The 24435-nt window shown below is 40.8% G+C and overlaps 4 protein-coding genes across 4 annotated transcripts in view; 2 read left to right on the top strand and 2 right to left on the bottom strand.

The window, feature by feature from the left end:
* OLAH (oleoyl-ACP hydrolase) overlaps nt 1-24435 on the bottom strand; it is a 79096-nt gene that overhangs the window by 2151 nt on the left and 52510 nt on the right. The window lies entirely within an intron of this gene.
* LOC126962402 (acyl-CoA-binding domain-containing protein 7) overlaps nt 1-24435 on the top strand; it is a 79484-nt gene that overhangs the window by 24453 nt on the left and 30596 nt on the right. The window lies entirely within an intron of this gene.
* Nucleotides 1-24435, top strand: part of LOC126962401 (acyl-CoA-binding domain-containing protein 7-like) — a 68511-nt gene that overhangs the window by 13480 nt on the left and 30596 nt on the right. The window lies entirely within an intron of this gene.
* LOC126962958 (S-acyl fatty acid synthase thioesterase, medium chain-like) lies at nt 657-18909 on the bottom strand. The gene is made up of 5 exons (XM_050804720.1): nt 18626-18909; nt 16179-16309; nt 4568-4706; nt 1913-2012; nt 657-830 (listed from the first exon to the last, which is right to left on the bottom strand). The coding sequence occupies exons 1-5, from the start codon at nt 18655-18657 to the stop codon at nt 657-659; spliced, it is 576 nt and encodes a 191-aa protein (XP_050660677.1). The 5' UTR covers nt 18658-18909.

The raw sequence follows: 24435 nt of genomic DNA, 5'->3' as shown, positions 1-24435 counted from the left end.
AGTAACAATCTGTTTCTGCTGTCCCTTCTAAGAAGATGAAAATGCTTTGGCATTAATTTATTCAAAAATATTTACTATGTTATTATGTGATAAAATATGCATGTCTAATCATAAATTTTTTAAAGAAAAATACATGCTAGACATTTTTTTTTTTTTGAGATGGAGTCTCACTGTGTTGCCCAGGCTGGAGGGCAGTGGTATGATGTTGGCTCACTGCAAACCTGCAAACTCTGCCTCTTGGCTTCAAGTGATTCTCCTGCCTCAGCCTCCCAAGTAGCTGGGATTACAGGTGTGCACCACCATGTCTGGAAAATTTTTGTATTTTTGGTAGAGATGGGTTTTTGCCATGTTGACCAGCCTTGTCTCGAACTCCTGGCCTTAATTGATCCACCAGTCTTGGTCTCCCAAAGTGCTGGAATTACAGGCATGAGTCACTGTGCCTGGCCATGCTGGACATCTTTCATAGATGCAATTTCTGTGCCTAGGATCCATTCTAAACCAGTATACATACCATAGGTGGCCCCAAAGGAAATGAAACCAAACTCTTAGAATTTTGTCTTCCCACATAAGTAACCTCAGAGTACTGCGAATCTATGTTTTTCTACAAATAATTGTACCAAAAAAAAAAAAAAAAAAAAAAAGCTTGTCTCTATTACTTACGTGCAACTACTAACAACATTCAGATCTGCCATTATCATGGGTTTATATTGTTGCACAAGTTCCTTTTCTTCAACAAAATCCTTGGGGGTGCCTCCAAATTCCGTAAGGTAATGATGCATTTGTTCTTCTGACAATTCATCTTCTTTGGGAATGCGAGGCCAGGCCTTTGACTTGAAACATGAACAACAACACAGGCCTGATATTTCATATAACACACTTGGCTCATAAACTGAAAACTGTTGATCTAAGGGAAAAGTCATTAAACCAAGGCTGGGAAGGAGACTGCTTTATCTATAGGCTTCAGGAAAGAACTATGTCGTTTTGAAAGCAGGGAGAAGAAGGCTCGTCAGTAATAACTGCAGCATCATAATCCACCAAAATGGCTTTGTAGATTTAGAATCCTGGGACAGGCAGGATCTTTCTCCAGATGAAGTGGGGAAGACCAAAGAGGTAGGAGGAAGAGCAGCAGGAGCAACAGCACCGGGTTTAAAAAGCCATGGTAGAACTTGATATCACTGTCCCCTTTTAAAATTTCAACGAGTCTTTCCTGGTTCTGATGCAGTTACTTTGCTCAAAGTTGGTTACATTCCCAGCTGACCCAGAATGAAGGAAAAGGCACTATGGTCAGCATTAGCTCAGAGATGCCAGGAATAGTACCAGTAGGGAACAGTTGAAGTGCATTTCAGGGAAACAGAGAGACAATGATATTGAAAGAGATTTAAGGGACTTTTCAACAGCAAGTATTAGGTTGGTGCAAAATCAATTGTCATTTTTGCCATTGAAATAATGGCAGGATGGGCGTGGTGGCTCACACCTGTAATCCCAGCACTTTGGGAGGCTGAGGCAGGGGGATCACCCGAGGTCAGGAGTTCATGACCAGCCTGGCCAACATGGTGAAACTCCATCTCTACTAAAAATACAAAATTAGCCAGTTGTGGTGGCGCACGCCTGTAGTCCCAGCTGCTCGGGAGGCTGATACAGGAGAATCGTTTGAACCCAGGAGGCAGAGGTTGCAGTGAGCCAAGATCGTGCCACTGCACCCTAGCATGGACAGCAGAGTGAGACTCCATCTCAAAAAAGAAAAAGAAAGTAGTGGCAAAAACCTCAATTGCTTTTGCACCAACCTAATAGTATCCCTAGCATCATCATCATACTGGACCAGAGTTCACCAGACAGGGAAATAATGGCTTCATTTTTATCCCTATTTCCCTGCTCTCCACTGCCCTTCCTAGGAAAAATCTAAATTACTTACATGTATAGGAGTTGCGCTTGACAAAAATAAATGCAATGGTTCTGGTTTATTGTTTTCTTTTAAGTGTAGTGCAGTCCTAAAAGCAATGTAGGATCCCATACTAAATTCAGGAAAGAAAAACATGACAAGAACTGTTAACCAAAACTCATGATGATCCACTGAAAGTCAATAGGAACAGTATCATAAACACAACAGTGATCATGTAACAGTTGAAAGAAAAGTGTGAGTTGATTAAGAAGTCTATCTTTTCAGTGATTTATATCAGCATAAAAAGTGTTTCAAAGACAGCCTAGATAATTCACTCTAAGATTTAGTACTGAGTTTCACAGTGTCTTCAAATTAATTTTGATTTCCTTTTCTTCCTTAAAGATGTGTGTCACTATGCCTTTGATAGTGTATATCTGCAGTTCTCAAAATATGGTTTAGGGACCCCTGGAAATTTCTGAGATCCTAATGGATGGTCTATGAGGTCAAAGCTATTTTCAGGATAAATACTAAAATGTTATTTGCCTTTTTTTCTCTAATGCATACACAGTGGAGTTTTCCAGAAACTATATGTGGTATAGCAACAGTTTGAATGCAGAGACAGAAATGAGAATCCATCTGCCTTCTATTATGTCAGACATTAAACAGATTTGCAAAAGTATAAAATGATGCCACTCTTCTCACCTTCTCACATTTTTTTTTGGAAAATATAGTCTTTTTCATAAAAAAATGTATTATTTATGTCAATATATAATAGGTTTGTTAATGTTATTTTTAGATAAGTTAATAAATGTCTTTAAAATTTCTTAGTTTTTCCTTCCAATATGATAAATATCGCCAGATATATCACATAAAAACAAAAGCTCTTTGAGTTCCTCATTGTATCTTAAAAGTATAAGGGGGTACTAGGGCTGAAAATGTTTGTGAACTGCTGTTGCTATTATGTAAATTTGTTAGACAAAACTGCCAGAGGTTGCTTATTTGTAAATTTCATATATATATATTTTATGAAAGACAGGAAAACTCAGCATCATGTTCATTGTGCAGGGAGTGTAAAGTGCAGGTAATTTGGAAATATATATCAAGAACTTTTACAGGCTGGATGCAGTGTCTCCCGTCTGTAATCCCAGCATTTTGAGAGGTGGAGGTGGGTGGATCACTTGGGCCCAGGAGTTGGAGACCAGCCTGGGTAACATTGTGAAACCCCATCTCTGTAAAACATCCATGACAAGAAATTAGCAGGGCGTGGTGGCGTGCTCCTCTAGTCCCAGCTACTTGGGAGGCTGAGGTGAAAGAATCACTTGAGCCTGGGAGACAGAGGTTGCAGTGAGCCATGATCACACCACTGCCCTCCAGCCAGGGTGACAGAGCAAGACCCTGTCTCGAAAAGAACTTTAACAGTGTGCATATTATTTAACATAAATTCTGAGAATTTATCCTAAAAACTGATAGGAGATTTACACTAAATTTTCTATAAGAATGTTCATTGGCCTGGGTGTGGTGTGTCACACCTGTAATCCCAGCACTTTAGCAGGCCAAGGCAAGTGGATCACTTGAGGTGAGCAGTTTGAGACCAGCCTGACCAACATGGTGAAACCCCAACTCCATTAAAAATACAAAAATTAGCCATGTATGGTTGTTGAACCCATGAGTTGTAGGTTGAAAGGAGCTGAGATCACACCACTGCACTCCAGCCTGGGTGACAGAGTGAGACTCTGTCTCATAAAAAAAAAAAAAAAAAAAAAAAAAAAAAGAATGTTCACTCTACTAATGTTTATAACAGAAAAAGATAGAAATAACTCATATCCACAAAAGGAGGTTAATCAAACAAATCATGAAGTTTTTTTCACTTAAAAGCAATGTATACTTACAGGATGTGAAAGATATTTATAGCAATAATGTGATAACTATATTTAATTTAATATATTTAATGTAATATTACTATAATATAAATATAGCAAAAAATATCTTTCACATCCTGTGAGTATACATTGCTTTTAAGTGAAAAAGATTAAGTAAATACATAAAACCAGACCCCATTGTGGAAAAATACTAAGGAACCACATCAGAATTTTAAAGCATTGTTATCTGGGTAGTAGGATGATGGGTACTTTTTATTTTTCAATTTCTGCTTGACCATATTTGTAAATCTTATGTGAGATAATAGCCAAAATTTATTGAGACCTTAGTATATACCAATTTATTTAAGATCATTATTCATTTAAGCCTCACAAGTGGGAACTGTTGTTATTGTACTCTCATAGAAAAAGAAACTAACTCAGAATCCTAAGAAATTTTTGCAAGCTCATACAACTGATAAGAGATAGCCAGAACCCCAGGGTCTCTGACTTAACCTGAAAATTATACAACGTAGCTTAAGAAACATATACTCTTTGCGTAATTTCTTATTTCAAAAATAAATAGAATGTAAGCTGCTGTTAAAGTCTTGGTTTTACAAGTGTTGACTTTATTTGCCTAAAAGGAAAAAAAAAATAGGTAAACTTACCATACAAACTGGTGAATTGTAAAAGTTGTGATGGCCATAATTACCCAACATGCTGTCTAACCAGTACAAAGGTATGCATCTTATAAAACACAAAGAACAACATTAACCACAAACTTCGGGTAGAAGGAACTCCCCCGAAGTCTTTTAAAACAAATATCAAATACCTGTGGCCAAAAAATGCAAATGGTTTGTCCTGGATGACTGGCTGCAGAGCACGAACAACTTCATCAACTAACTGGGAGATGTCATTTGCAAAAGGTTCTTCAATTCGGCTTTCTCTTCCAGGAAGCCTTAAGGAGTGCACTGGAGATGGAGAATCACAAGTGAACATGTACAGACAGTCGATTCGATATTGTGATGTTATAAAAAGGGCTCATATTTACCTGATGGAAAAAATTTCAAGCAAATGAATGATAACAGTTAAGTCCAGTGAGGTAAAAGTTTTAGAATTTGCTGATAATAAAAGCAAGAGCATAAAATATAGCAGACTAAGCATCTGCTCACAATAAGATAAAGGGAATACCTAGAAGAGAAAGAAAAAAAAAATCAAAGAAACTGAAAATTCCATTGATGATCATGTGCTGATGAAATGCTTACCCCAACAACTATTACCTATATCAGGAAAATAAAACATCAGGTTTCAGGGGTGACCTAGACGGTCAGGAGATAAGGCACTGGAAAGCATTAAATTTGAGAGTTAGAACTGAGTCCTTTACACAAAGCCAAGAAACCTTAAATTCTAGAACCTCTGTGAAAAAGGTAGACTAGAAATAAAGTATTTATTTTCCAAATGGCAAAGGAGAAAAGAAGAACTTTCTGATTTGCTTATCTCTGGATGGAGGAAAAAGTCTGCCCTTACATTTTTTTAATGAAAGCCTTGTATTTATGCAAATTTCAAGTTTATTTATGTTACCTTGGTAGACTGGAGTGCAGGTAACATAAATAAACTTCAAATTTATAGAAAGTGAAGCTGCAAAAATAACTCGAAGTGATCCTGGGCTAGTAGCACTTCAGGATGCCTAACAGAAACAATGACAAGTCATCTCCTAATGAATAAATACACAACATGAGCATCTCCAGAATCAAACATCAAGCTGATCCCAAATAACTTATTGGCTTGCTTGCTAGAGCAAAATCTAACATACTGAAAAGGAATACAACAAAATCCAGGATGCAACAATGTAAAACTCACAATGTCTAACATCTAATCAAAACTCACCAGACGTGCCAAAAAGTTGGAAGATATGACCCATAACAGGTCCAGGGGGAGCATCAAAGATAAGAAATAGACAAGAAAAAACAAATGATAGAGTCAGCAGACAAGGACCTTAAACAGTTATTAAATACAAATGTGCTCAATAATGTAAATGAAAACATGAACATGATAAGAACAGAAACTAAAGACTTTTAAAAGACTCAAATGGAACTTGTAGAGATATAAAATACATGAAAAATTGTTAAAAAAAAAAAACAAAAAACACCAGATGGGATTAACAGCAGACTAGACAGGAAGAAGAAAAGATCAGTGAACTTAAACATAGAAAAAGAAACTATCTGCAATTAAGCATGTTGGCCTGGCATAGTGACTCACACCTGTAATCCCAGCACCTTGGCAGGCCGAGGTGGGCAGATCATTTGAAGTCAGGAGTTCAAGATCAACCTGGCCAACAGGGTGAAACCCCATCTCTACTAAAAATACAAAAATTGGCTGGGCGTGGTAGCACGCACCTGTAGTCCCAGCTATTTGGGAGGCAGAGGCAGCAGAATCACTTGAACCTGGGAGGCCGAGGTTGCAGCGAGCCAAGATCACACCACTGCACTCCAGCCTGGATGACAGAGTGAGACTCTGTCTTCAAAATAAAAAAAAAAAAGAAAATTAAGCATGGAAAGAACATGACAAAATAAATGCACAGCTGATGAGTATACCATGGTACCTATAAATCAATCTAACATAGGTGTAATTGGAGTCCCAGAAGGAGAGAAGAGAAGAGGGAAACAGAAAAAACATTTGAGAAAAATAGTGACTGAATATCTCAAAATTTGAAACTTACCAAGTTGTAGATCCAAGAAGTTCAAGGAAACTCAAGCAGAATAAACAATGAAAACCACACCAAGGCTTATCCATCAAATTGTTAAAAACACTTGATAAAAAGATGATCTTAGAAAACAGCCACAGAAGAGAGACATAGATACAAAGGTAATGACAAAACATTTCTTATTTATTTATTTGAGACGGAGTCTCACATTGTTGCTCAGGCTAGAGTGTAGTGGCACGGTCTTGGCTCACTACAACCTCTGCCTTCCAGATTCAAGTGATTCTCCTGCCTCAGCCTCCCAAGTAGCTGGGAATACAGGCACATGCCACCACACCTGAGTAATTTTTGTATTTTTAGTAGAGATGGAGTTTCACCATGTTGGCCAGGCTGGTCTCAAACTCCTGACCTCAAGTGATCTGCCCGCCCTGGACTCCCAAAGTGGTAAGATTACAGACATGAACCACTGTGCCCAGGCCATGACAGCACATTTCTTGTTAGAAATTATGCAAGCCTGCCAGGTGTGGTGGCTCATGCCTGTAATCCCAACACTTTGTTGAGGCCGAAGCTGAAGGTGCTTGAGTTTGGGAGAGCCTGGGCAATGAAATGAGACCTTATCTCTATAAAAAGACATTAAAAAATATTAGCTGAGTGTGTGTGGTGGTGCACATCTGTAGTCCCAGCTACTTGGGAGGCTGAGGCAGGAGGATTGCTTGAGCCTGGGAGGTTGAGGCTACAGTGAGGCATGATTGTGCCACTGCACTCAAGCTGCGAGACAGAATGAGATGGATGGATGGGTGGACAGATGAAAGAAGGAAGGAAGGGAGGAAGGAAGAAGGGAAGAGAAGGGAAGGGAGGGAAGGAAGGAGGAAGGGAAGGGAGGAGGGAAGGAAGGAAAGGAAGGAAGGGAATGTGGAAGGGAAAGAAGGAAGGAGGAAAGGAAGGGAAGGAGAGAGGGAGGGAGGGAAGGAAGGGAAGGAGGAAAGGAAGGGAAGGAGAGAGGGAGGGAGGGAAGGAAGGGAAGGAAGACAAGAGAGAGGGAGGGAGGGAAGGATGGAGGGAGTGAGGGAAATTGGGCAAGCCAGAGAACAATACTAGGGGGTAGGAAGGGAGGGAACAACTGTCAACCTGCCATTCCATATCCTGTGACAATATCTTTCAAAAGTGGAAGTTAAAGACTTTTTAAACACATAAAACCCACGAGAATTCAATGCCAGCAGACTTGCACTAAAATAAATATTAAAGGAACTTCTTCAGGCAGAATAAAAATAATGTCAGATGAAAATCTGAATCTACTTTAACAAAGGTAATCATGTAAATATATATAAAAGATTATTTTTTATCATTTTGGTTTTTCCCTACACACTCAGAAGTTCTTACTAAACATTTTTTTTTTCACTTTAAAATCACTAAAAAAGACACTGACTGTTCTCCACAAAATTGATAAGTAGGAAAGTGTTTCACAAAAGTAGCACAAAGGTCAAGAGAGAGGAATGGAATAACAGTTTTATAAGGTTCTTTCATTAAAAATGAACTGGTATAATAAAATTTGAAAGTAGACTGTGATCATTTAAAGATGTATTTTGGAAGGCTAAGTACGTTGACTCATGCCTATAATTCCAGCACTTTGGGAGGCCAAGGTGGGAGGATTGCTTTGGCTCAGGAGTCCAAGACCAGCCTAGGCAACATAGGGAGACCCTGTCTGTACGAAAAACTTAAAAAAAAAAAAAAAATTAACCAAGTATGGTGGCACCTTCTTACAGTTCCATCTACTCAAGAGGCTGAAGCAGGCCAGAAATAAAAAATGACAAAATATTGCTAAATCAAAACAATACTTTTTAAACTGGAGCAATAGATCTTACTCACGGATCAGAGGACTCAATATTGTTATGATGTCAATTTTCCCAAAATGGATCTATAACTTCACGGCAATCCCAAACAAAATCTCAGCAAATTGATAATCTGATTTTAAAAGCTGTATGGAAATGCAAAGGACTTAAAATATCCAAAACAACATTCAGAAAGAAGAACAAAGCTGGAGAACTTATGCTAGTTGATATCCAAGGCTTATTATAAGGCCACAGTAATGAAGATAGTATACTTTTGGAGTAAACATAGACATATAGATCAGTGGAATAGAGAATCCAGAAACAGATCTGCACATGGACTTCCAGATACTCATTTTTTTTCCATGAAGGCATCAAGGAAACATCCCAATTACCCTGAGACTGCCCTGCTGCTGGAATGAAGACACTGTGTTTCTGGTATCATATAAGGCAAGTACACGGATGGGACAGAATAGAGAACCCAGGCCAGGCACGGTGGCTCATGCCCACAATCCCAGCACTTTGAGAGGTCAAGGCAGGTGGATCACCTGAAGTCAGGAGTTTGAGTCTAGTCTGACCAACATGGTAAACCACATTTCTACTAAAAATATGAAAATTAACCGGGCATCGTGGTTCATGCCTGTTATCACAGTTACTCAGAAGGCTGTGATGAGAATCACTTGAACCCAGGAGGCAGAGGCTACGGCGAGCTGAGATTGCGCCATTGCACTCCAGAGCGAGACTCCCATCTCAAAAAAAAAAAAAAAAAGCCCAGAAATAGACTCACATACATGTGAAAACTCAATTTATAATTCAACTGACACTTAAAACCAGTGGGGGAATGTATAGACCTCTCAGTAAGCATTGCCAAGCCAACTGGCTATTCATGTGGCATAAGTAAACTTGGATATCTAGCTCACACTATATACAAAAGACTGGCTCAAATATGACAAAAATACTTTAGAATTGATAGAAGAAAGATAGGCAAATAACTGTGACTTGGAGTTAGGGTATAGGGTTAGGTTAGGCTTGCTTTTAAAGCAAGCCGTAAAAAGCATAAAGTTTAAAAGAAGAGTAATAATCTTGATTATATTAAAATTTAAAGCTTCTGTGAGTCAGAAGACACCACATTAAAAAGAAAGGTGGCACACACTAGAAGATATTTTCAACACACAAAACCTTCTAAAAAAAAATTAGAATCCAGAATAGACAAAGAATTTTGGCCAGGCACAGTGGCTCATGCCTATAATCCCAGCACGTGGGCAGGCTGAAGCAGGAGGATCACTTGAGCCCAGGAGATGGAGACCAGTCTTGGCAACATAGTGAGACGCTGTCTCTACAAAAAGAAAGGAAAGGAAGGGGAGGGGAGGGGAGGGGAGGGGAGGGGAGGGGAGGGGATTAACCGAGCGGCCCGGCGCAGTGGCTCACGCCTGTAATCCCAGCACTTTGGGAGGCCGAGGTGGGTGGATCACGAGGTGAGGAGATCGAGACCATCCTGGCTAACACGGTGAAACCCCGTCTCTACTAAAAATGCAAAAAATTAGCCAGGGTGGCGGCAGGCACCTGTAGTCCCAGCTACTTGGGAGGCTGAGGCAGGAGAATGGCGTGAATCCGTGAGGCAGAGCTTGCAGTGAGCTGAGACCATGCCACTGTACTCTAGCCTGGGCGACTGAGTGAGACTCCATCTCAAAAAAAAAAAAAAAAGAAAATTAGCCGAGCATAGTGGTGTATGCCTGTAGTCCCACCTACTCAGGAGGCTGAGGTAGGAGGATCACTTGAGGCTGAAAAGTTAAGGCTGCAATGAGCCAAGATCATGCTACTGTACTCCAGCCTGGGCAATAGAGCAAGGTCCTGTCAAAAGAAAAGAAAGAAAAAGGAAGGGAGGAAGGAAATGAAGGAAAGGAAGGAAGGAAGGAAAGAAAGAAAAAAATTTCTACATGTCAATGAGAAAAAGACAAGCAATCAAAATGTGAAAAAAAAATCTAATCTTGTAACAAGGGTTAGTTAATGTAAAGTTAGAATAATTTCATGCACAGAGCAAAAAATTACAATGGTATTGTCAACAATATAGAGCAATAAGAATTTTCCTATACTGCTTTCGTAGCATAAATTATTATAATTCCTTTGGAGAACAATTTGACAATATTTCATGTAGTTGGAGATATTCATACTCTACCACCCAGAAATTCCATTCCTAGATGTAGACTCTCTCGTACATGTATGTAAGAAGACATGTGTAAGATGCTCATAGAAGCCCTGTTTATACTAATAGTAAAAAAATGAAAATGACCTTAATGCCTGAGAACTGAATAGATACATAAATTGTGATATAGTCACAGAATGGAATTCTAAAAAATAGATTGAGGGAAAAGCAAGTTTCAGAGAAATGTTTACAATATGAAACATTCATATGGGCCAAGTGCAGGGGCTCACACCTATAATCCCAGTACTTTGGGAAGCCAAGGCAGGTGGATCACCTGAAGTCAGGAGTTCAAGACCAGCCTAGCCAACACAGTGAAACCCTGTCTCTACTAAAAATACAAAAATTAGCTAGGCGTAGTGGCACATGCCTATAATCCCAGATACTTGGGAAGTTGAGGCAGGAGAATCGCTTGAACCCGGGAGGTGGAGATTGCAGTGAGCAGAGATTGTGCCACTGCACTCCAGCCTGAGGGACAGAGTGAGACTCTGTCTCAAAAAAAAAAAAAGTAAATAAAGTTAGAAATATGAGAGATTAAACTATATCTTGCTTAAGCCAAGGTTTGAGGAGGCCACAAATGGAGAGGGAGACTTCAATTATATTGGTACTGTTTTATTCTATAAGGGGAGCAGTGAACACGGTAAAGTTTATGGTATACATTTTTATAGATCAACTATTTGAAAACGTGTTTAAAGGAGTGACCTTTAATTGTCTATATTGAACCATCAGGTATTGATTAAAAACCTCATATAAAAGTATTTCCGATAATTTCTAAAAAGGCCTTTAGGAATTACAGGGCTCTCTTCTTCCAATGAATGCATTATTTTGTTTGAGACTTGATGTCAGAGCATCAAACAGCACAACACTCCAACTTAGATGAAATTAAACCAGAAATAGTGGAAACGAAAGAACACTGTAACTCAGATATGTAAAATTCTTCATAGAAATAGACCAAAAAAAAAAAACAAAAAACAAAAAACAAAAATGCACAAATAGCTGACAGAATAGTGGACAGAAATGGATTAAAAAGACAAAAATTATTTCAAAAATGACTAAAAGTTGCCCATGACACAGCGGATGCAAAGTGCTCTATTGAGTTGAATATGCAGTACAGGAAAAAGAGCTAGGAAACAAAAGCGGGACAGAGAAAACATTACAAAACAAAGTAGTAGTAATGGAAGGGAAAACATTACAAAACAAAGTAGTAGTCATGGAAGGCAGAAAAGGTTCCAGCATAGGAACATATGGAGAGCCTCAGGAAAACTAAATAAAATAAAACACTGGAAAATAACCAATATTTAATTCATGCAAACTTCCTGTTGGCAGCCACGAATCCGTAGTGGCTCTGCAACAACCTCGATGCTTGTAGAAGGAAGTAGAGTAGAAGGAAGAATTTGACTGAGGGGCATAAGGCAGAGTGAGAGACTGAGGCAAGTTTTATGGCAGGAGTGAAAGTTTATTAAAAATCTTAAAAAGGCCAGGCACAGTGGCTCATGCCTGTAATCCCAGAACTTTGGGAGGCCGAGGTGGGTGGATCACTTGAGGTCAGGAATTTGAGACCAGCCTGGCCAACATGGTGAAATCCTATCTCTACTAAAAATACAAAAATTAACTAGGTGTGGTGGCAGGCTCCTGTAAAATCCCAGTTACCCGGGAGGCTGAGGCAGGAGAATTGCTGGAACCCAGGAGACAGAGGTTGCAGTGAGCCGAGATTGCGTCACCGCACTTCAGCCGGGGTGACAGAACAAGACTCCATCTCAAAAAAAGAAAAAAAAAAAAAAGCTTAAGAGGATTGAGCACAGTGGCTCACGCCTATAATCCCAGCACTTTGGGAGGTTGAGGCGGGTGAATCCTTGAGCGAGTAAGATGCCAGCCTAGACAAGGTGGCAAAAGCCCATCTCTACAAAAACAACAACAACAAAAATACAAGAAAAGAAATTAGCCAAGCGTGGTAGCTTTTGCTTGTGTTCCCAGCTACTTGGAAGGCTAGGGTGGGAGGATCGCTTGAGCCTGGGAGGTTGAGGCTGCAGTAAGCTGCGACTGCACCACCGCACTCTAGCCTGGGCAACAGAGCAAGACCCTGTGTCAAGAAAAAAAAAAAAAGCTTAGAACAGAAACAAAAAAGGAAGTGAAGTGTGAAGTACACTTGGAAGAGGGCCAAGTGGATGACTTGAGAGATCAAGTGCCCTGTTTGACCTTTGACTTGGGGTTTATACATTGGCATGCTTCAGAGGGTTCATCCCTTCTACTCTGATTCTTCCTTTGGGGTGGGCTGTCTGCATGTGCAGTGGCCTGCCAGAACTTGGGAGCGGCCACGTGCCCAGTGTGTTTACTGGAGTTGTATGCACGCTCACTTAAAGCATTTTTCCCTCACTAGTTTTTCTGGAAGAAGGACCAGTTAAACGCCACCATTTTGCCTCTTAGCGCACATGTGTGAATCCACTTGACCAGCTTCTGAAATCTTATCAGGAATCTGCCGATTGCCAACTTTCAGTGTGTTGTAGCTATTGGGGGACTGCCTTTCCCTAGAACTGGTGGTGACTAATTATTATTTTAGAGAGGCAGTTTAACAACTGCCTGACCATCACCTCGATATCACTTGACATTCCTGGCTGGGGGTGGAGGGGCCTCTCCTGCCTTGTTTATGTCTTAACTACCTACCGTAACATTCCCTGAAATAGAATAAGAAAGAAAACTACATATTAAAAAAGCCTATCGTATGCTTGAGAAACTTGACCCATAGTAGTTGCATTAAAATGTTAGAATTGGAGGATCTGTGGCCGGACACGGTGGCTTACACCTGTAATCCCAGCACTTTGGAAGGCTGAGGCAGGCGGATCACTTGAGGTCAGGAGTTCGAGACCAGGCTGGCCAACATGGTGAAACCCCGTCTCTACTAAAAATACAAAAATTAGCCAGGCATGGTGGTGCATGTCTGTATTCCCAGGTACTCAGGAGGCTGAGGCAGGAGGATCACCTGAACCTGGGAGGCAGAGGCTGTAGTGAGCCGAGATCACGCCACTGTACTCTAGCCTGGGTGACAGAACGAGGCTCTGTCACGATAAAAGGAAGAAAAAAAGCAGCCCTCCAAACAAATTACCAAGTCATTTATAAAAGAAGCAAATTGGGATGGTATCACACTCTTTGATAACAAAATCTGAAACAAGATAAAAGTCAAACAAATTGTTAAAGAAACTCAAAAAAGTATACACATCACGAATTTATCTCCTGGCCAGATATGGTAGTTTACACCTGTAATCCCAGCACTTTGGGAGGCCAAGGTAGGGGGATTGTTTGAGGCTAGGAGTTCAAGACCAGCCTGGGCAACAAAGCAGGACCCTGTCTCTACAAAAAAAATTTTTTTTTAAAAGAAAGAATTTATTTCCAGTATCAAAGCAGTCTTACAGATGCAGGAACTTAGCATCTATTGGAATCATGAGTCTGCCTGAAGAATCTACTGATACAGCAATCAACTATAGCCCATGGGTCAAAGCCAGCAGCCACATTGGTTTTATTTATTTGTTTATTTTAGGCAGAGTCTCACTTTGTTGCTTAGGCTGGAGTGCAGTGGCGTGATCTCAGCTCGCAGCAACCTCCGCCTCCCGGGTTCAAGCGATTCTCCTGCCTCAGCCTCCTGAGTAGCTGGGATTATAGGCGTGCACTACTACACCCAGCTAACTTTTTGTATTTTTAGTAGAGACAGGGTTCACCATGTTGGTCAAGCTAGTCTTGAACTCCTGACCTCAAATAATCTGCCCGCCTCAACCTCCCAAAGTGCCAGGATTACAGGCGTGAGCCACCATGCCCAGCCTGCAGCCACATATTCTGGTAAATAAAGTTTTACTGGGACACAGCTGTGCTCATTTTGTATGCATTGTCTGTGCTTGCTTTTGTGAGACAATGACAAAGTTGCAGCAAGGACTATATGTCCCATAAATGTGCAAATATTTACTATTAGGCCCTTTACAGAAAAAGCTCACTATCCTTGTACTAGAAGACAAACTTCATCCAGTCAATACATGATTAGGGAAAGTTTGGCAAAAGGACTGGTGGTGAGCTTTGAAGACTTTTTTGTGTTTCTAAGACTAAAAAAAAAATTAGGGATGATGTTATATGCTCTGACAGAGTAGAAATAATACAACCGTTTTTAGAGAGGAGAAGGAAGAAAAAAGAAAATACAGTAAGTTCATTGATTTCATACAGATAGTAAGTGTGTCTCTAAGAATACTATCAGAAGAGGGAAAATGTGAAAGAAAAATTTTCCAAAATTGCCCAAGATGTCCACAGGTTGAACAGATGTGTAATAAAAACAAGCCTCTGAATTAAAGCTGAACTCTCAGCTGCAAGTCTTGGAGCCATCAAATTAGATGGCTGATCCCGATCAGATGAAGCACAGAGATGAATTAAATCAGTCATGGTTCTCCAGACCTTAAGATGTCTACATACTTGTTAACTTTTTATGCTATATACTTTAACCAGTCATAATTGTTAAGAATTCTGATTGTTAACAATGTGAATTTAGTAGAGACTGTGAAACCCTATCTCTACTAAAAATACAAATATTAGCAAGGCGTGGTGACATGTGCCCATAATCCCAGATACTTGGGAGGCTGAGGAAGGATTATTGCTTGAACCTGGGAGGCAGAGGTTGCAGTGAGCCAAGATCATGCCACTGCACTCCTGCCTGTGAGACAGAGCAAGACTCTGTCTCAAAAATAAAAAAAGTAATAAACCATCTTGAAATCAGCCACAGAAAAACTACAATTGCACATAACATTAAAAAAAAAAGGTGCATATAGTAAATCGAACAGCATCCACTAAAACAAGAAAACAAAGAACTATGGCTAATAAGGCAATAGACACATGCATAACAATTTTTAATACTTTTATTTTTAACTTAAAAAAATTATTATTATAGAGGCCAGCTGCAGTGGCTCACACCTGTTACCCCAGCACTTTGGGAGGCCAAGGCGGGTGGATCACCTGAGGTCAGGAGTTTGAGACCAGCCTGGCCAACATGGTGAAACCCCATCTCTACTAAAAATACAAAAATTAGCTGGGCGTGGTGGTGCGTGCCTGTAAGTGCAGCTACTTGGGAGGCTGACGCACAAGCATCGCTTGAACCCGAGAGGTGGAGGTTGCAGTGAGCCGAGATTGCGCCACTGCACTCCAGCCTGGGTGACAGAGCAAGACTCTGACTCAAAAACAATAAATAAATAAATAATTATTATTTTAGAGACAGGGTCTCACTGTGTTGCCCAGACTGGTCTTGAACTCCTGGCCTCAAGCAATCCGCCTGCTTCAGCCTCCCAAAGTGCTGGTATTACAGGCATGAGCCACTGCACCTGGATTTATAGCAGTCTTTTTAGATTATATTCAAAAGCAAAGCAGAAAAAGGGAAAATAGAACACATCATGGGAAAAATTGGAAACAATTGCAAGATGGTAGATTCAGTTCAACCATATCAATAATTATACCAAAGACAAATGCAGTATTAGAATATCATCTCCTAAAAGGTCCTTCTGCCACTAATGATAAGAACAAAGTAAAGGCAACTTACTTTAGAAATATAAAAGTTACCCTATGGAAGCGTAATCTTGAAAGTTTATTATTAACTATCTACCAGGAAGGAAAGTCTTGACCAAACTTCAAATTCTAATACATTTATGTCATCTGCCCTTATAAATTGTTTAAATGATGTTAAAAATGAACATACCTTCCAGTGAATCATGAGTATCTTGTCCCCATTTGGCAAAATGAACTGAGCCACCTGCTACCCAGGGAAAGCAAATCAGCTTAAAAGTTGCCTCAGGGTTTTTGTATAAGCAGTTGAAAACCTTTTCATTCCTAGGGAGAAAATTCAAATATATGTAACATTATGTATATCAATTAAGTTCCCCATACTGAATTACCTGTGTTTTAATGAAAATCTTTATTAATTATAAGAAAATGTGTTCAAATATAAAGTGATTGCAAATTTTTCCAATAAGAAAGGGCAAAAAAGGTTTTTACAGTCTGTGTTGACAATTTGAATACATAGACTTTTAGGACTGGGCATGGTAGCTCATGCCTGTAATCCTAGCAATTTGGGAGGCCAAGGCAGGAGGATCACTTGCAACCCGGAGTTTAAAGCTAGTCTGGACAAGACAGTGAGACCTCATGTCTTCAAAAAAAATTGAAAGTTAGGTTGGCATTGCAGTACACAGCTATGATCCCAGCTACTTGGGAGGCAGAGGCAGGAGGATCTCTGGAGCCTAGGATTTTGATGGTGCAGAGAGCTATGACTGCACCACTGAATTCCAGCCTCAGTGACAGAGTAACATCTTGCCTCTAATTTTTTTTTTTTTTTAAGACCTAGTCTCACTTTGTTGCCCAGGCTGGAGTGCAGTGGCACGATGTTGGTTCACAGCAACCTCCACCTTCCAGGTTCAAGTGATTCTCCTGCCTCAGCCTCCCAAGTAGCTGGGATTACAGGCAAGTGCCACCAAGCCCAGCTAATTTTTTTATGTTTTAGTAGAGACGGCGTTTCTCCATGTTGGTCAGGCTGGTCTCGACCTCCCAACCTCAGGTGATTCGCCCGCCTCAACCTCCAAAAGTGCTGGGATTACAAACATGAGCCACCACGCCCCGCCCTTGTCTTTAATTTTTAAATTAAATAAACTTTTAGGGATGTAGGTGAAATTGTCACATACCTATATATAACATTCAGTAAGTGCATTTTATATGCACACTTGAAGTGACATAAATGTTAATTTAGAAATTGTCTTTTTCACAATTTGGTGAATACTTTTATCCAAACCGTTCATGGACAGCTTCGATCTTGGTATCTTCATGATCTCCAGAGTCACTTTTCAAATTATATGTCAGTTTTATAGAGCATATAATTTTGACTTCCTTCTGAATGTTTGATAAACAGTGCTTTATACATTTACTTATAGGCTGGGCTCAGTGGCTCATGCCTGTAAGCCTGGCACTTTGGGAAACCAAGGGAGGCAGATCACTAGAGGTCATGAGTTCGAGAGCAGCCTGGCCAACATGGCAAAACCCTGTCTCTATAATAATACAAAAATTAGCTGGGTGTGGTGGTGGGCAACTGTAATCCTGGGTACTCGGGAGGTTGGGGCAGGAGAATTACTTGAACCCAGGAGGCGGGGGTTACAGAGAGCCGAGATCGCACCACTGCTCTCCAGCCTGGGTGACAGAGTGAGACTCCATCTCAAAACAAACAAACAAACCAATCTACTTATAATGTCACTGGAATTTTATTCCAAGATCCAAGTACCCAATCAGGTGATATTAGGAAAAGTTCTTTTTGAAAAAGTCATCCTATCTGTACACATTTGCGCTCGCCACAATTTAAATGATTTCTATAAAGTTTCCAAATTGACCATTAAATTCCTTACAAAGATATATAATATTCCCAAATGTGAGGTTCTAAACCCTAGTATAATGATGAAATCTGTTATACCCCTCTCTTGTGGTTTCAGTTGATCTCTACAAACATCGAAAACTAACACCAACTGATACCTTTTCAGGTTAACTTGTGTTCTGTAACGGGTACTTTGTTCTTCATAACAAGATAATTGAGAACACCCATAAAATGAGAGATTTTAGATGAACCTAGGCACAAATGAAAACTTTTTTGGCGGGGCAGGGGGTAGATAATTTCTGGAGAAAAACTCCCTGCTGTTTACTTGGGCGCTTATGTAAATATTTACTAGTTTAAAGATAAAGGCAAAAAAGACGAATTATTTTTTATTTTATTTTATTTTTTTTTTTGAGATGGAGTCTCGCTGTCAACCAGGCTGGAGTGCAGTGGTGCGATCTCGTCTCACTGCAACCTCCACCTCCTGGGTTCCAGCAATTCTCCTGCCTCAGCCTCCTGAGTGGCTGGGATTACCACCATCCTGAGTGTGCGCCACCACACCCGGCGAATTTTTGATATTTTTAGTAGAGATGGCATTTTGCCATGTTGGCCAGGCTGGTCTTGAACTCCTGACCTCAGGTGTTTCACCTGCCTCAGTCTCCCAAAGTGCTGGGATTACAGGCATGAGTCACTGCACCTGACCGAGAAGCCTCTTTCAAACTAAAAAGCCGCACAAAGGCAGGGTATCGGAGCCCCTGGGATGGAGGAAGAGCCTGGTGGTGCAAGGAGTGACCTACCTGGTTCTCTTAGCTTGGTCTCCTCTGTCCATGCTGTGAGGTGAGGGTGCAAGATTGCTGGTCTCTGCGGTGTGTTGAATGCCCAACAGCACTCAGTTCCTCTTGAGAGGCAGAACCTCTGCTCAGCCTTGTGCACACAGAAAAGTGAGTAGATTTCTGTTTAAAGGTTCTGACTCTTATTGACTGCTCCAACTTCTGTTAAAAACGAAGAAGGTTAGAGGCAAAGGAAGGAGAAGACAGAGAAGAGAAAAAAAAATGACAGTGGTGATGACAAAGGAGAAGAAGAAATGGGTTAGAAGCAACACAACTGATGTTATTCAGATAAGGAGTCACCACCCTTCACCGCACCCCGTTCATATCCAATTCGCAGTAACCGCCTCCACTGTCAGGACTGCCCACATATATACAGAAAGACAAAGATGCAACATTTCCAGACTCTAGCCATGAAACAAGCCTCCTCCTAAAAGAACAGAAAACATTCCATACATACTAGAAAATTAGGGTAAGGGTGAGGGATGTTTGTTTTGACAACAGAGATATCCTAGCTTTCTAGGTGTTTATAAAGTTGTGCTCCTTTAAATCTCAAGAAAGAGGCTGGGCATGGTGGCTCATCCCAGTACTTGAGGTCAGGAGTTCGAGACCAGCCTGGCCAACGTGGTGAAACTCCCATCTCTACGGAAAATACAAAAATTAGCTGGACATGTGTCACATGGCTGTAATCCCAGCTAGTCGGGAGGCTGAGGCAGGAGAATTGCTTGAACTCGGGAGATGGAGGTTGCAGTGAGCTGAGATCGCACCATTGCACTCCAGTCGGAGCAACAGACTGAGACTCCATCTCAAAAAATAAAATAAAATAAATCTCAAGAAAGAGGGATTCTAAAAAAAGGCTTCACTGCTGTGCCAAACTTCCCATTTTACAAGCTTCAAATATTCAGAAAATGGAAGAAAAATACCGAAAGATCTGTTATTTATTTATTTATTTATTTATTTATTTATTTATTTATTTTTGAGACAGAGTCTCACTCTGTCACCCAGGTTGGAGTGCAGTGGCTCTATCTTGGCTCACCTCCCAGGTTCCACCTCCCAGGTTCAAGTGATTCTCCTGTCTCAGCCTCGCAAGTAGCTGGGATTACAGGGGCCCGTCACTGCGCCCAGATAACTTTTGTATTTCTAGTAGAGACAGGGTTTTGCCATGTTGCCCAGGCTGGTCTTGAACTCCTGACCTCAAGTGATCCACCCACGTCAGCCTCCCAAGTGCTGGGATTACAGGCATGAGCCACAACACCTGGCCAGATGTGTTATTTATTTATTTATTTATTTAGAGACTGAGTCTCGCTATATCGCCCAGGCTAGAGTGTGGTGGCACGACCTGGGCTCACTACAACCTCTACGTCCCAGGTTCAGGTGATTCCTCTGCCTCAGCCTCCCAAGTAGCTGGGATTACAGGCACCCGCCACCACGCCTTGCTAATTTTTGTATTTTTAGTAGAGACGGGAGTTTCACCATGTTGGCCAGGCTGGTCTTGAACTCCTGACCTCAAGTGCAGTTCTGTCATTTATAAAGGTCTTTATCTTCTTACTTCCTAGGAGCTCTCTGGATCCCAAGTATTCATTTTAAGGCCACAGTTAACTTGACAGGCTTAGTTGTGACTTTCAACACAGTTCCAGAGAGCCCAGGTGAATCCCTCAGCCTCCAGTTTTTATCACGTAGTGGAGGGCATTTTTAGGAACAGAAAGATGTTCCTAAATAGAGGAAGAAAGTTTATGGAGGGTGGGGAGCCCATCTGTTTGTTTCTTAGAGCCTTTTCTTAGTAATTCTGGGCCAGAGCCATCATCACCTCTCAGAAAAAAATCACCTGAATGACTCATGAGGATTTCACGTACTTTATGTGGAAATAGTTCTTTCTTAGGCAATCATATGAAAGGCAGAAAAAGACAGCAAGTTCTTCCAAGGAAAATAGGCAGTCAGAGCTGGGATTCAAATTTTTTGGTGTTGAGAATTAAAAGTTGTTACGGAGCATTACAAAGTTTTCATAAAAGTAGGTTGTATTCCTGCAACCCTTTCTAATTGAAGGACATTAAAACCTTGTTTTGTATTATTTTTTTGACTTGGCACAGTCTGTGATCAATTAATACCTGGGAGGATTAAACATTTAACCACTGTCCAAGTTGACTCAAGAAATGTTTTCCAAGTTGAGTAAAATGTCCTGGGTTTTGTTTTCAACACTGGAGGGATCCTCCGGTAAAAATAACAGTGACTCTCTCCTCAAAGTTAAATCTCTAGATGCTTTCATTTGATTGAAGTACCAGATGAGAGAAGAGGGAGAGTGGGACAGAGACAATACTCCAGAGATAATGGCTTAGATTTTTGTGGAACTGATGCATAAAACTAGTCCAAAGATAAAACATGCCCAGCAAATGTCCAGCAGACTAGATTACCAAAAAAGCAATCTTTATAGAGATGTATTACAATGAAACAGCAAAACAAAGAAACACAGAAGAAAACTATTAAAAGGAGCCAGGAGGTGAGAAGAAGTGGGCATGGACTCATAGCAATGCAAAAACATAGAAGAGAATAGAATGATATCTTCAAGTACTAAGAGACAAGAACTGCCAAATTCGAATTCTATACCCAGTAGAAACAGCTTTTAGGAAACAGGACAATGTGAAGACATTTTCAGACAAGTAAAAACTCAGTTTGTCACCAGGAGACACTTTTTAAAGAAACGTTAAAGGATATACTTTGAGCAGAAAGTAAATGATCCCAGATGGAACATAGGAGATGCAAGGAGGAATGAAAAAGACAGTGATAAATATGTGAGCTAATGTAAATGAACATTGATTACATAAAATGGTAATTGTAATGTGTGGTGGACCTTAAAATATATACAAAATTAGGGACAGATGCAGTGGCTCATGCCTGTAATCCCAGCACTTTGGGAGGCGAAGGTGGGTGAATCACGAAGTCAGGAGTTTGAGACCAGCCTGGTCAACAAGGTGAAACCCCATCTCTCCTAAAATTCAAAAATTAGCTGGGCGTGGTGGCAGATGCCTGTGATCCAAGCTACTTGGGAGGCTGAGGAAGGAGAATTGTTTCAAACCGGGAGGTGGAGGTTGCAGTGAGCTGAGATTGCGCCATTGTGCTCCAACCTGGGCGACAGAGCAAAACTCTATCTCAAAAAAAAGAAAGAAAGAAAGAAAGAACATATATATATAAAAAAAATTAAAATACAAGGCAAAATAATGTCAAAGTCAGGAACAGGCAAAGAAAGGTCCTTACATTATCTGTGAGTTTTTACTCAGTTTAGACTGTATAAATATGCATGCCTTAATTTCTCAGGCTAGCCCTTAGAAGAACAGAAACAGACTGTAAATCATCCAAACTGGGAGAGACAAATGTTTGTTTAATCAACAAGAGAACTGAGAAAAGGAAAGGGAAAGAAACATAGAACAGGTAAAGCGAATAAAAAGTAGAATGCAAGATGACAGATTAAACCCCAGATACCAGTGATTATATTACATACAAACAGACTAAATTCTCTAGTTATAAAGCAATATTCACAGATTAGCTTAAAAGATAATCTAATTATAGGCTGTGCACATGAGACATATCTGAGAAGGTATTACTCTTAGGATTTTTAGATAATTGAAAATATAAAATACTCACTTGCCAGGTTTTGAGATGAACTCTGAGCAAACAGTCTGAAAGATGACCTTCTTTGGATAGCCACAGAAAGAGAGGGCATGGGAAATGAGGTAATCTCAGAACATTATGAAAGAACAACAAAAAGAACAAAGCAGGAAGAACAACATGGGCTATGGCCCAGAAGAGACACAATGCACCACCTATTAGGAAAAGAAAAGCAGTTAACTAAACTGGAAGGCAAGGCCGGTGTGGTGGCTGATGCCTGTAATCCTAGCACTTTGGGAGGCCTAGATGGGCGGATCACCTGAGGTCAGTAGTTCGAGACCACCCTGGCCAACATGGAGAAACCCTGTCTCTACTAAAAATACAAAGTTAGCTGGATGTGGTGGCGCATGCCTATAACCTCAGCTACTCGGGAGGCTCAGGCAGGAGAATCCCTTGAACCCAAAAGGCAGAGGTTGCAGTGAACTGAGATCGCGCCATTGCACTCCAGCCTGAGCAACAAGAGCGAGACTCTGTCTCAGAAAAAATAAAAAAGAAAAAGAAAAAATAACTGGAAGGCAGAACGGGGGAGAGCAAGTGGTAAAAGAAGAAATGAGAAAGTAGTTAGGAGGCAGGTTATCAATGACTTTATAAGCAAAAACTTTTAAGGAGTTGGGACTTGATCTTAAGAGGAAGAGAATCTGGTGGGGCATGGTGGCTCATGCCGGTAACCCCAGCACTTTGGGAGGCTAAGGTCGGTGGATCACCTGAGGTCTGGAGTTCGAGACCGGCAGGCCAACATGGTGAAACTCCATCTCTACTAAAAACTACAAAAAATTAGCTGGGCATGGTAGTAGTCACCTGCTACTGGGGAGGCTGGGGCAGGAGAATCACTTGAACCTAGGAGGCAGAGGTTGCAGTGAGCCGAGACTGCGCCACTGCACTCCAGGGCAACAAGAGCGAAATTCTGTCTGAAAAAAAAAAAGAAAAGAAGAAGAGAATCCACTGGAAGGTGGAAAAATGTGAATTGACTTTCAGAATGACTGACTGACAGTAAAAACAAGTTAAGAGGCTGTTTTAGAGATCTAGACGTTTAAGAGTGATACCTGGCCTTATGATATTAGCAAACACATAACACTAGGGGCCAAACACCCTTCTAAGCTTTCAATACCTATTAAGACTTTTCATGTTTACAATCATGTAGGCATTATTCACAAGAATAATTAAGGTATTATGTCCCCCATTTTGAAGATTAAAAAAAGCTAAGGCACAGAGAGGTTAAGTAACTGACTGAAAGACACGTGGCTAGGGAACAGACCAGAGGGCAAACCCAAGTAGTCTGGTTCCAGAAACTATGCTGTTCACCCCTAATGCATTCTGCCTTTGTGCTAAAGTGGAGGAGCTGAGGATGAAAAGAAGGCTTGGGTTCCTCAGCTATTTTGACCATGAAACCAGTAGGAATTGATCATTTCTTAGATATGGAGACCATGGGAGAGGGAGGAAGGAAGTGTGATGTCCAGCTATTTTATAGCACAACAGAGTGACTGTAGTCAATAATAACTTAACTGTACATTCTAAAATAACTAGAAGAGTATAACTGGATTGTCTGTAACATAAAGGATAAATGTTTGAGAGGATGGATACCCCATTCTCCATGACATTATTTTACATTGCATGCCTGTATTAGAACATGTCATGGGCTGGGCGCGGTGGCTCACGCCTGTCATCCCAGTGTGTCCGGAATTGGTGGGTTCTTGGTCTCGGTGACTTCAAGAATGAAGCCGCAGACCCTTGCGGTGAGTGTTACCGTTCTTAAAGATGGTGTGTCCGGAGTTTGTTCCTTCAGATGTTCAGATGTGTCTGCAGTTGCTTCCTTCTGGTGGGTTCGTGGTCTTCGCTGACTTCAGAAGTGAAGCTGCAGACCTTCTCAGTGAGTGTTACAGCTCTTAAAGGTGGCACGTCTGGAGCTGTTCGTTCTTCCTGGTGGTTTTGTGGTCTTGTTGGCTTCAGGAGTGAAGCTGCAGATCTTTGCAGTGAGTGTTACAGCTCATGAAGGTGGCGTAGACCCAAAGAGTGAGCAACACCAAGATTTATTGTAAAGAGCAAAAGAACGAAGCTTCCACAGTGTGGAAGGCGACCCGAGTGGGTTGCCACTGCTGACTCAGGCAGCCTGCTTTTGTGTC

Source organism: Macaca thibetana, chromosome 9 (genome assembly GCF_024542745.1).
Source record: "Macaca thibetana thibetana isolate TM-01 chromosome 9, ASM2454274v1, whole genome shotgun sequence".
Classification (NCBI taxonomy): Eukaryota; Metazoa; Chordata; class Mammalia; order Primates; family Cercopithecidae; genus Macaca; species Macaca thibetana.
The sequence above is the reverse complement of the archived record's forward strand: the minus strand, read 5'-3'. Positions and strand labels throughout refer to the sequence as shown.

What these genes read in the sequence shown, in the direction of transcription:
- LOC126962958 (XM_050804720.1), bottom strand. Translation starts at nt 18,657, where the DNA reads ATGGACAGAGGAGACCAAGCTAAGAGAACCAG. An exon ending in TTTGCATTTTTTGGCCACAG is followed by an intron (nt 2,013 to 4,567) that starts GTATTTGATATT and finishes TCCTGAATTTAG; the next exon opens with TATGGGATCCTACATTGCTT. An exon ending in CAAGCGCAACTCCTATACAT is followed by an intron (nt 831 to 1,912) that starts GTAAGTAATTTA and finishes TCATGTTTCAAG; the next exon opens with TCAAAGGCCTGGCCTCGCAT.